At 38.8% G+C, this 13,124-nt stretch overlaps 1 protein-coding gene across 1 annotated transcript in view; it reads right to left on the bottom strand.

The window, feature by feature from the left end:
* PCP4 (Purkinje cell protein 4) overlaps positions 1-13,124 on the bottom strand; it is a 55,555-nt gene that overhangs the window by 25,995 nt on the left and 16,436 nt on the right. The window contains exon 2 of the mRNA XM_049835289.1: positions 9,583-9,634. Coding sequence (XP_049691246.1) covers positions 9,583-9,634 — 52 coding nt within the window. The remainder of the gene's footprint in view (positions 1-9,582; positions 9,635-13,124) is intronic.

Below are 13,124 nucleotides of genomic sequence, written 5' to 3'. Positions count from 1 at the left end.
AGTATTAATCCTAACAGCTCCTGTTCAGCATAGGAACCGAGGACACAGGTGGGCTGAAGTCCCACTCTGAGACACCCTTTTCTTATATTGACCAGGCAACTTGGGCACTTTACGTAAGGTCCTGAAATCCACTCTGAGCACCAGGACTGAAGGTGCAGTGTTGCGCTGGTTCATGTTGTAGCATCTAATTCCTTTTTGCAGCCTTAACTGCTCTCTGTTCTGGTCACTAGTTCAGCTAAGGACCAAATTTTAATCATGACTGTAATGCTCCCGCTGCTCTAAATTCTGGTGCCTGCTCACACAAGGGAGCTTGATAACACCAAATTACAAGCTAATTTTGGAGCATTGAGCAAAGTGCATTAAGTCAGCTGTATGCTATAAATTAAAATCTTAAAAACCTTCAGAAAAAAATTATTAATCATTTACCAAATTACTAACAGACAAGGAACTCTTCAGTGGAAAAGCATTTTCATGTCATTTACAAACCCAAATCTTCTGGAAAAGAAAAATAACAGAACAAAACAAAAGCCTACCATATGAAGTAAGGCAGATAGCGTGTACAGTTAAAAAGAAAAGTGATGTTTCTGCAACAGTAAGTCCTGGTAACCATTGTTGTGCATTGACTGTGTTCCTCTTTCATTTTTCACTTCCACTAAATTAAAATCACACTGCTGAGCTATATACACCTCTTGTAGCCTTTTAATAATCTGTTGTTAGTGTCTGGGAACATGTAGAGATAGATGTGCAACTTGTGCAAGTCAGTCCAGCTCAGTGTAAATATGCTAGCTTACATATGCCATTGACTCTAGTCCTGATACAGCCCCAAACTGTGCTTGATGATGTAGGGACAGATTCATTCAGAGGTAACGTTATTGGTTTTACTATGGCTATCTGGGGACTGGCTTGACCCATGTCCTTCATTTGGGTTCCTACCAGCAGCAAAGCAGAACTAAACGTTCCTCTTCTCAGAGTATTGATGACAGCACAGTTTCAAATGAGTGCACATTTGTGGAAGCAAGCCTGCGTGTGTCAGCTACGTGCCAGTCATGGAAAGAAGTCTCGTTCTCCCTAGTGCATAGTCAGGCAGCACACTGATAATTACAGACTGATTTCCAAAAGAAATATGGCACTTGTCAAAGGCATAATTTCAGTTCTGCCTTTCCTCATTAACACTTGATGGGAACTCCAGCATATTTATGAGTCATCTAAAAGGCAAAAACCACCAGCTGCACCAAAGCTTTATTATTTCTTAATTTACAGCTGACTTTTTTCCACTAATGACCTAGCCCGATCTTTACAGACCCGCTTCTCAGAAAGGATTAGGGCTTCTACCACCTTTCAGGTGCTCAAATGTCCACTGAATTAGGCACCTCCTGAGTGCCAGGATCCCAACACTGCAGGAAGCTGGAGCTAAGTCACATTGTTGAAAGGACAAAACCTCAGACAAAAATCTCACCGAACAGGGAAGCAGTGGCTGTCAGCTAAAGGCGGAAACTAGGGGTCAGAAAGACCAAACCCAGAGTGTAACAGGCCACAGTCAATGCAAATATCCAAAAAAAACAAGGACAGAGGAACATGTTAATATCCTCATGGGTATCCTGAAGAGGCTTAGGTCTCAGACTTAAATGGCATTCTTTCTACCTTCAGTTTTACAGCCTCCATTCTTTCAGGCAATTTCACTGCTCCTCTCACTGAACCTGGTTTGCCTGACAACACAGTAAGCTTTCAGGGGAGGATGGTGTGCACACCATCTAACACAACAGGGCTGTGATCCTCCATTAACTACTGAAACTAAGTTACAAGTGAGCATAATTCATCATGATTTCCTTGCTCTGCTTCTAATCTAAATTCCTACTGCAGGAATGCTCCAGCTCTACTAATTTCTACCTCCTGCAAAGGGGCAGAGGAGCAGACTGAGTAACCATATGTAAGTATATATACTTATATATATGTGTTCATTTCTCACATTTCTAAAAATGCAGCTGAATTTTTGGGTGCACTCCGTTTGAGAGGATCATGTATAAGCAGGCACACAAGTTTCCCAAATTGTATGCAGGCACTGTGTGCAAAACAAAGATCCCATAAATTAATCAGGTTATTCTTGTAACAAGCTGGTAAGAAAGATATGGACTGGGGCAAAAATTGTTATTGTTATCTCTATTTTTAAATACTTGGAAGACATTCAGTTACTATGGTGGTGAGGACCATATAAGTACCTAGACAGATTCATTTGTAGCAGGAGTGTTCATTGTGAGGGTTTTTCTATCTCAAAGGTGCCAGCTAGCTGGGACCTCTTCCTCTAAGGGAAAAAAAAAAGAGGGGGGAAGAAATATATTTTGAAATAATTTCAGATTTTTAAGTCCTTAAAAAGTGAGTTTAAAAAGCTGAAATCATTCTTCTATGGTTATGCTGTTCTGCTTTGTTTTTTTCCCCATGGGACTTATGCATTTAATTTGCTCTCCTGGTACTCTTATCAGATAGGAAGCCATTCTTTTCCTCTCCAGTGCAGTCCCACAGAGGAAAAAAACCCCAAAACAACATGCAAGAAAAAGCTGCATAATTAACATTATATATCAACATACACACAGACACCCTTCATGTGCATAATGCTATATTCTTTGTGTCAGTAGATGGACATATTTGGTAGTCATGAGAGTAGTTACAAATGATACACAAAAAAAACTTGCAGGGGATTCCAAAGACAGGACATTGGCCAGACTAAATGAGCACTGCTGGCTCTGCTAATTGATGAAACTTTTAATACAATGCCTTTTTTTTTTTGAAGATGCTTCTGCCTAAACATTTAAAAAATGAAAGCTTCTCATTAGCAGGCAGTAACGCACAGTATCAAACCCAACTTATCAGATAACAAAAGAATAAGAACAGTATCTGCTCTCTTACAAGTATTACTTAAGTTTAGACTAGGTATATTCATTACTTTAAACTCCACCAGAGGATCTTCTCCATGAAACCAGACAGCCACTGCATGTGTACAGACATGTGTGGGGGTCAGTGAAGTTTCAGTACAGAAGGTGTCTATCTCAAACACACAAAAATTATTCCTTTAAAAGTTTTTGTTGCTGGATAAACATCAAAAGTTGTTGATATTAAAATTTTTGTGAACAATCCTTCATTGTCATCATTACCCCAAGTAAATAAGCACACAGTATTCCTCTGGAGACGACTTAAACTTATCCCTGGCCTCAAGAAATGGAAATTCACCTAGGAGAGGAAATGAAGTCCATGCATAATCCCTCTCTCCCTTTCAGCATCCTCTCTAGGGAAGATCTGTGAACAGACTGAGAGCCTTGTTATTAAAGGCTCGATCTGTCTTTAGCTGAGACATGTTGGCTGCCTGAAAAGACGAACAGAATCCTTGATAAACACACCAGTCTGGGCAAAGGAAGAGATACAGACCAGGAGAAGACCCGAGACCTATTCGGTTTGATTCTGGGTAAACTTTGTGTGTAGCTGTCCTCAAGAACATGCCTGAAATGAGACTCAGTAGATAAGGTTGCCTGCAGCGTTTTTGCCATGCATAGCTATGCCTTGAGAAGGGATTCATCTAGAACTGTTTACTTTAAATTTTTCCAACTCATCTGAAACACTCTCAGCTACAGATCATGGTGATGAGTTCACACAGGATTTTTACACCTTCTTCTGAGCCTGAGCGATCTGTACATGACCAAATACAACTTACATAACTATGCTGAGGCCTCAAACACTTCTGTATTTAGGCTTTGTGAAGGTGTTACATTATTTGATGGTTGCATAAAAGTCTAGGAATGTTGCTGAGACACAGACTTCCCATTTTAAGAGATGGGGGATGAGGTACAGCAAATTATTCTCATTTCACTTCCTCAATCCCCACTAGTACCAGCTAGGTTGTATGAGATAGCACAGAATTTGGCTCTGGATATAGACTGAAAGTAGAAGAGAGGGACTACATTACTGACTGGGAGATCATGTTCCATGAAGCACCACTTTCAAGGGATAAGAAAATTTTAGTAGAACACCATAGTGAAAAAAGAGACAAGAGGGCACGGTAATTTTCCCCCAACTATCAACCTAATACCCAGAAAAACTCAGTATTAGTTTCATACAATATTCCCACTCTAACTTCTGATTTGGGGGGGTGGGGGGGGGGCAGGAATATCAGAGTGAAGCAGTCTGAAACAGTTGAGGAGTTTTGTGGTTTGTTTTGGGTGGTTTTTTTTTGGGGGGGGTTAAACATTAATTCAGCAGTTGCTTGCAAGATTCATTTCATTTTTTGCCACACAAGCAATGTTTTGTGGGAAATAAAATGCACAAGGCATTGCAATAGTACAGCTCAGTCACTGTCCTTTCTGGTGACTAAAGAACATGACCTCTAGACCTGGGCAGATACAGCAAACAGTGTTCCGTGAGATCCTTTGAATATTTATACAAATTAGCCTCTTGTGTTCCCTCCCTTTTCAAAATAGTTTTTCCATAAGTTTATTTGTAGAGCTGTTCCCAAAACCAGTACGTTTTTATGTAGTCAGAGAATATTAGTGGAAAATTAATTTCAAGTTCTTAAACAGATATTTTTGTTAGACCATACTACAATAATGATCCTGGCCTCTAGCCAGGAATTAAAGCTCTATTAAGCTAAGCACTCTCCATAAATAACTATGAAGATGATTATTCACTCTGTCAGACCTAGCAAGATTCTTTATTCTTGAGTGCAGTGTGCACAGAGTACAGAATTTCCTAAATTCCTTAAGTACGTGAAGTGGGTGAATGGACTGTTGATAACACTGCAAGATGCATACCTCTCTACCAGGACAGCTTAGAGGTCTCTCTATTCTACCATGCATGATTGTTTTACAATTCTTTACCATTACTCTAGAAGCATTCAGATTGAAGTGAGTTTAGATGACTCCATTTTAGATGTAAAAGATAAGAATTCACTTTATTAACTCTACTGTTTCCTTATCCTTATGTAGAGGCATCCCATGATGTACTGTATGGAGAAGAGGAAAAGCAGAGAATTATTCATTTATAGTTTTCTGACCACCCCAAAGCAGAGATCATATGCTAACAAGACAAATTCTTAAGAACAAGTAGAAACCGAAAAGGACTTTACTGTTTCAGTACAACTGACCATCTCGCCATGATTGTGTAGGCCTAATTCACAATGACATTTAAATTCATGCAAAACCTATTCATTTTTCATTTCACTCAGACCAAGGAAGTTATAGAATTCATCACATGAAAATGTGTATTTTGTTATTATAAATATTGATACTGCTGAATGATAAATCTCATATTCCAAGCAAATGAATAACAAATATCAATTAACAATTACATGCCTTACATACTTTCAGAAGAAAGGGTAAGATCTATTGATAGGAAAAAGAGTGATTCTAAATCTGAAGATAGAAATAATTGGTTCTGATGCAATTATTTCCCTGACAGTTGTGCTAGGCTGTAAAGAGTAGATTGTATGATACCAGCTCACAAATTACATAGCAAAAAAAATGCAGACTAATGTGAAACAGAATGAGAAGTGACAAGTGTTAACCTACAAAGGAACTTTGTAACACTGCCAAGGTAGTAAGAATAGTACATTAGGAACATCCTGTTTTCATTTAGGATGCATTTGCAAACATGATAGGCCAGATTAATCAAACCAGGTGAGCAAAAAGGAAATTATAGCTTCTTATCCCACACTGACTATTAGACTAAGTCAGATTCATATAGGAGATGGTGCATGCAGATAGTACTGCTGCCTTCCCTTTCAATTTTCTACCATGGAGAACAGCATTATATAATAGAGTTTACAAGTTAAGCTCATAATGGCATGCATAAATATGTCATGGCTTTCAGGTAGACTGAGGTCCTTCAAGACCCAGTGATGTTATGGCAGCTGCAGTTACATGGCTCCTACGTACAACAAGTTTTTTATACCTATGCTTCTGTATGCATAGTATTGCTGCTAATTATTAGGGTGGTTTTTCTTTAAAAATAGTCCTTTAACCAGTTTTCACCCAGGAAAACTAGTTTATATAGTTTACTCCCAATAATATTTTTGTTCTTCCCACTCTGACAACAGGATGAAGCGACATAGACTTCCCTGACAATATAGTGTGTTTATATTATAAACTACAGCAATAGTATGTTTTGGATGGAAAAGCTACTAAGCGTTACACAATGCCTGCTGAAGCTATCAGGAGCTCTTCCATTGGCTTCATTAGCCACTGATGTACCATGAGAGCACACTAATGCAAGAGTCACTCTTCCTTAGGAAGACATGAATCACCCTCTAATTTTGATCAAAACCTGTAAAAGGACAAACTACAACTTGTTTAAAAGGTCAAGAGAGACAAATGTCATCTAGGGCTTGACCAGCATCCAGTGAGGTCATCGAAGGTTAACAGCAAAACTCTCAGTGTGTGTAAAAGCTACTCCAGCACAAGTGGTTATTCAGTATTTCTAATACTGATACAGCTTCAAGAACTACCAGACCTGTTGCTGCATAAAACCCAATAAGATATGGTGGTACATATTACACAAAATACAGTGGAGAGGAATCCTGTCTGCTCGTGACCGGTGCTCTGGAAGAGAAGGAGCTTTGCCCCCCATACCTCACCACCTAGCAGTCTGGAAGACTGTTCAAGAAGGCAGCTGAGGGAAGATAACTGCTGATGAATGAAGGTCCCATGTAGGTACAACAGTCCATTCATCAGCATGACAACCAGTACAGTTTGAGTATGGGATTTGCTTCTCCCAATATCACAAACTCTTGTACTGTGGCATATCACTGCTCCACACTACTGGCTTTTCTGAAGCTCAGTCTTTTCCATTGCTCATCCCCCTGAGCCAACAAGCAAGGCTGCCAGAACAAGGCAGTGCCAGTTCTGTAGACATCAGGACTGAGCCTGCATTGTGTGTGTGATAAAATTCTCCACTGGAAGGGAGGCTAACTCAGAGACCACTGCTGTGGTGGTAGGAACTAAATACAACTACAGATATAATGCTGCTATCTAACAAAGGTCAACAAGAACAAGCATTTGTACGTGTCTACCAAAACTATCACTACTATAAAAGGAATCTTCGGAGATTGAATTTCCCTGAATGCTTTACAGTAACAGCAACACCATACATGTCTTCAAAGAGGGAGAATGCTGACTGCCACAGTCATCAGTTTTATTTTCTCCAGTTTTGGGCCAGCCCAGAGACAGGCCCAAAGTTCATTTTCTACAATGAATGCACAAACAAAACTTTACCCATAGCAGTATCCCCACTGTGTGAATCAAAAATTCCAAAACCAGCTGACCCCATTTGTTGTTAGGGCTAGTTTTCAGCAGCTTTTCCTGATCTTGTAATCAAGAGCAAGGATAGTGACCAGACTAGTTTGCCTTTGCACCCATTTTCATAGCATGACTTTTTTAAAAAAAGATGAAAGGGGGTTTGATTTCTCCTCCCTGCCCCCTCTTCCACAAGAGGGAAAGTTTCCTTTTGACAGGGAGACAAACATATGAAGAGGCTTGTAACAGCCACAATGAAAATTTAAGACATGAACATATTGCAGACTTCTGGCCAAAAAGCATATAATGAGGATTTATATTGTGTATGTGGGTTTACAGCACCCCCCAATTTTCAGAGGAATAAATCACTTCTACTTGAGTTCTAACTACACAGAGCTAATAAGGACAAAGATCTATACATTTCTGCTTCTTTGATTTAGAATTCAATCTCAGCTTCAAAGTTCTGATTCTGCTTTATTTTCATGCAAGCATGTGGATTGGGGAGACCAGAGGATTCTATTCCATCTCCCCTGCTGCACCTCTATTTTACGTAGGTGACAGGCTTTTTCATTATATTTCATTACAAAAAATAATTGGTATGTATTTATCCAAGATTAACTGTGCATCTGCCTGTTTATATTCCACCTAAAACTATGCTATAACTAGAATCGTATATATTTGTGAATTAATGATGAAGTCCTTTCTCACTCAAAATTCCCTTTGAGAAAAAAAGAATTTGCTTTTAAAAAGGCTGCAGGATCAGTAAATCTAAGCTAAACTTGACAACAGGACAATTTTATTTGGGAAGAAATTCAAGGCAAATGAGCTCAGTTCATAACATGCTCAAACAGTAAAGAGGAAAACATGCTTCCCATGCTGCCCAAATGGCTGACATAATTTTGCTTGCCTTCCTTTCCTGTTAACTTGAGAATGCAAACAGCTTTGCTGTCAGGGTACATTTGTTGCCACTAATTCAAGACACTAACAAGCCAAAATATTTTTTTTCCACTCTAATTTGTGTTTTATCATATTGGGAACATCATCTATGGATTTCATTTACTGTAATGTTATGCAAACAGCCCTTATGGGAAAGTCACCTCTCTGTAATAGGACAACTAAGCATAAAGAAGTCTCTTAATGTTTTAAGATGTGTTGCCTCAAAGGGCCCAAAAATTCTGTTCAGACCAACACCTAAAAGCCAAAATATATATCCAAAATAACTGCTCAAATATACTATCTCAGAAAACCCATGGCTTTTCAGAGAAGAGACTTGTATTCTTCATGCTTTTCAGTAGATGGGACGGACTACCAGAACACAGTATTTTAATTAGAACTGGATGATCAAACAGAGGCAGACAGCATATTTACATAGTTCAATCCTCATCTTATTCACGAATGTCTACAAACTGATGCTGCCTCATTCAGCTGGGTAAGAAAGCTGATCAAAATGTTTTCCTTTGAAAAATGTTTCTGACGGTAACTGGATTTTAATCAGGTGATCATTTGTGTATAAAGCATTTCTGTCTCCTATAGGAAATAAGATGAGATTTCAGGTAAAAAAAACAATTTGTTTTCACTGAAAATTTAGTTTGACTGGGGGGGGTTGCAGGGGGCTGGAAATCAACATTTTCCAATTAGAATCCTTTGTGCCACTTAAGGGGCAGAAATTGGTTCCAGCCCACCCCTTTGTTAAAGTCCAAAAAACCACCAATGACTCACCCCTTAGAGCAGTGCAGCATAAGTCCAGATTCACTCATATAGAGTTCTGAAGTTAGGAGCCTATTTGCCATATGGTCCTTCCATGTGAGCTACTCTATCTATGCCCTATCTCTAGCAACACTCAAATGAGCTCTGTGCAAGTGGCTTCTAACTTTGGTATCTTAGTTATGGGCCTAAAATTAGGTGGGATGAATCAGACCACAGAAAACATGTTTATGAGCAACTCCTTTGTAATTAGTTTACTTTTGTTCACCTTCCCCATTCACATAGCAGCTGCTCATAATACTTCTGGTCTCTTGGTGTTCTTTTCACATACTTAACACTGTGTTGTTCTAGCCCCATTTGTATCTGCATTGACTTCTACAGAGTCCTTTTGTTTACCATGTACAAGCTCAGAATCAGGTCTCTACTTTAGATGGTTTGAACATACAAATATAAAGAAAACAATCCCACTGAAGCCCTTCCATTTTTTAAAACACATTCAAAAGATAAGATATGAAACCATGGATGGTGCTACCTGACATCTATCATTACAGTAAAAAACATTTTGGCTCAATCCAACTCAATATTCTCCATCAAGAAATACTCTTACCATTCTCACCAGATGTCTTGTCTTTTCCATTTGTAGCTCCGGTTCCTTGTCTCTGTTGGGGGGGGGGGGGGGGGGGGGGGGGGACACAAAACAACTGGTTAGAAAAAACTTGAATGTGCATTTTCCCCTTGGAATTACTAGCAGTTACACCCTGATTTTCCCTTAATAACTTGGATAGTCATCCACCCTCATGCAATGTTGCTTTGAAACACTACCAGTCAGAACAGGAATAACTTAGTACCATTTAGGTACCGCTGTGCAACTATACATGTAACTGTGTATAATTATCACATTAGTGATGGAATACATGTAATCAAGTTTCCAGCAGTGCAAGGGTATGAGCTACAGTAGGATATCTCTTCAGGTCCCTGCTGTGCCTCCATTTCCATGATTCTTCTGACCTGACTTTGGCCAGAAGACTCATCTTTCTGCCATGGCCACAAGTGGAGATGGAACTTCGCACTTCAAGTCACTGTCCAAAGAATAGCCTCATGACTTTCCGTGAAACAAACTGATTTAAGTCACTCTACTAAGCAACATGTGGCACACACCAGCACAGTCAGAATAAATATTCACAGTGGCAGGGCTGCATTAGTGTGGTTACACTACTAGGTAACTTTCTAGCTTAGAAATGGTCACTCCATGAAAATCATGCTGCATCGCCCAGAGAAAGCATCCCACAGGTGGAATTGTTACTTTAGCAAGTATGGCAAAACTTGCATTTCTTATGCAAAATTACTCATACTTGTGTGTATTACTGAAATAGACTAAAGAATTTGTCCTCTAGGGTTGTACATATAAAAAACTCAGAATATTAAATTCAGTGGATAAATCCAACTGCATTCAGCCATCAGGGGCAGCATATCCTCATGCATCAGGAAAGTTAACAGCTACAGAAGCATTGCAAACCAAATGGCTTGTACCAAAATATGGACAGTGATATCAATTCTCTTATGAAAATTCACACAGGCATACTTATCTGAAGGTATTTACTCTAGAATACCTGGTTAAAACCTTCCCTACTGCTCTGGTTACTGTTCATCTCCCACAGCAGTGGTATTAGGGTCTTCTGTGTACATGGAGCTAATCACAACATAAGTACAAAACCTTCATGTGTACTCTTAGCTCTTATTATAGAAGCCAGAGGAGGGAAGCAAACTCTTCAAATCCCTCAGGAGAATACAAGAGAGCTACATATGGTCTATCATGCATCCACATGCCAGTGGTGGGTTTTCTTATCTTTTCCATGGTAGACTTCAGTGCATATACATCTGCTGTACTGGCTCTGCCTCATCTCTCGCTCTGTGCAATGAAACAGAGGATCCCCAGAGAAAATAACTGAGTCTATAAGCACAGCTACAGTCTCCTCATATGATGGAAATTATTTTTTTTCTCCCTGGAGCCTCAGACCTAAGACAGGAGAGAAAACTTAGCCAATAACATCAAAGAATGGAATTCTAAAGGGATAAATATCTTTCACAAAAGTGAAAGTTACCAACAGTCAGAGATCAATAAATCCACCTGACAAGTTTTGCTAAAGATATTAACCTTTATACCTTTATTTAAAGTGTGGTTGATATTTCCATATTCCAATTTCAATCCATATCTGAAACTAGATTTTAGTGTTAATTTAATGGGACCTCCCAAAAACCTAAAATACTGGATTTTTCCTATCTATAAAATGGTAGCTATATTGCTTTTCCCTCCCCTGATTATTTTTAAATACTTTTTCAAGTTGTCTTATTTCCTGAGTGTTTTCAGGCTGTGCTACTTAGCCTTTATGAAAGCTTCTCTTTCTTCCCTAGGCTATACCTGTCAGGTTCAGTCTGCTATTGATGGGGTGCTGGAATATGGATCCACACATTTATTTCATTTCTCAGGATCTTCCTTCAAGCAGAAGGGAAAGTAGTCATAGAAAATGAATAAAAATTTGGCTTTGGTCAATGCAGGTTTTTCTGTTCATGAGGTCAAGATTTTTCTTTAAGCCTGAAATCAGTCTAAGTATTCTACAGCCATTCATTTGATTGGTGACCATTGGACATACACAGAATGAAGCCTGAAAGTCTGCCAAACAAGCTTCTGATAGCCTTTCCTTCAGTTATATACATATTTTGGTCTGTAAGCACTGTACTGTCCTCCAAGTGAGTGCAATGGATTTGAAAGTGAAAATCAATTTTTCATTAACAAGGCATTGAAACTTATGAAAAAGCCTTATACAATGTGATCATCTACTTGCAAAACCTTTAGCCTTTTATTTCAATACATTCAATGGACCTTTTTTTAAAAAACATTTTCAAAATGCTGGTATTATTAGAAGCTGGATTTTCTTGCTTCTTTCATTATCTTTCATGATGCTACCACAGGCTGCAAAACAAAGCTTAGCTTTCTAATGTCTTTCAGAGCACAAGAGGACTAAACATGAAAAGGAGTTACTAAGGGTGTTTTGAAGAAGCAATGGATGAAAGCCCTCCAAAAGCTGATGAAACAGATATTGTCCTCAAATGCAATAGATCAAATTAAAATAAATGAAATACAAGAAAAATCTTAATTTCAGAGTTGTGCTTTTAAGCAGAAAACCCCAAAGTTGCTGACCATATTTTAAAAGATAAAAGCAGTCTAACACTTTCTGTTTCTTATAACTTATAGCCAGCTTCTTTCATTCGAAGATTGCTTCTAAAATTCCCCAGCATTGTCTAAGGCAAGCACAAGGACAGAAGCACTGAATAAACTTCCCACTAGGCATCAAAGAAGAAACAGAGCCAAAATGAACATGAGTGCAAAACCGTAATGATTATACAGTAAAACAGGATAAACAGTTTTGTTGCTATGTTGCGTAGGAGGAAACATAGTTTATGACTGCTTGGGGCTATATTAACTCAGTGGTTTTACAGAACATCAAAGCACATCATTAAAAATGTCTCCAAAATCAAAGTCACTCACAATTTGTCAGAAGAGGAAGGAAAAAGGACTACTGCCATATGCCAAAAGTCCCAGTAAGAAAACTGGTTTACTTTCCTGTTAAATTCTGTGCTATACACAGCAGCTAATGTGGTATGAAAAATTGTACTAAATTAGTCCCATAGGTGTACAAACTAAGGTCAAAAGTGAATTTGCAGCCCAGAGGACTTTTCAAGAAGAATGTTAAATTACTGCGGCAGCTTTTCTACTCATTCTTCTAGCCCCCCCTGTACCCCCAAGTCTAATTTTTGCCTTTAATCTTACATTCTGTTCTTGTCTTGAAATAGCTTGACCTTTTCAGTTATGCTTCCAATTAGTGCCTTAGTGTTAGGGATTGTAGCCAGGTGTTGATTACAGAATTTTGGGGGGCAGAGCAGTTGTTTGGTTTTTGATGAGCCACAGAAAGCCCAAGATCAGGGACATGAAACTGTCAGAAAGTTCAGGCAAATGGGCCCTATCAGTAATAACATTATTCTGCTCCTTCTTCTCAGTGCAGGGCCAACAAGGTACAGCAGGCTGTATCCCAGTAAAGCAGTGGCTGCAGATTTTCAAAAGTCTATTTTTTCTACATCAAAGAATGAAAG

The sequence above is a fragment of the Accipiter gentilis genome, chromosome 32 (genome assembly GCF_929443795.1).
Source record: "Accipiter gentilis chromosome 32, bAccGen1.1, whole genome shotgun sequence".
In the NCBI taxonomy this organism is placed as follows: Eukaryota; Metazoa; Chordata; class Aves; order Accipitriformes; family Accipitridae; genus Astur; species Astur gentilis.
This window is presented reverse-complemented; position numbering and strand designations above follow the sequence as displayed.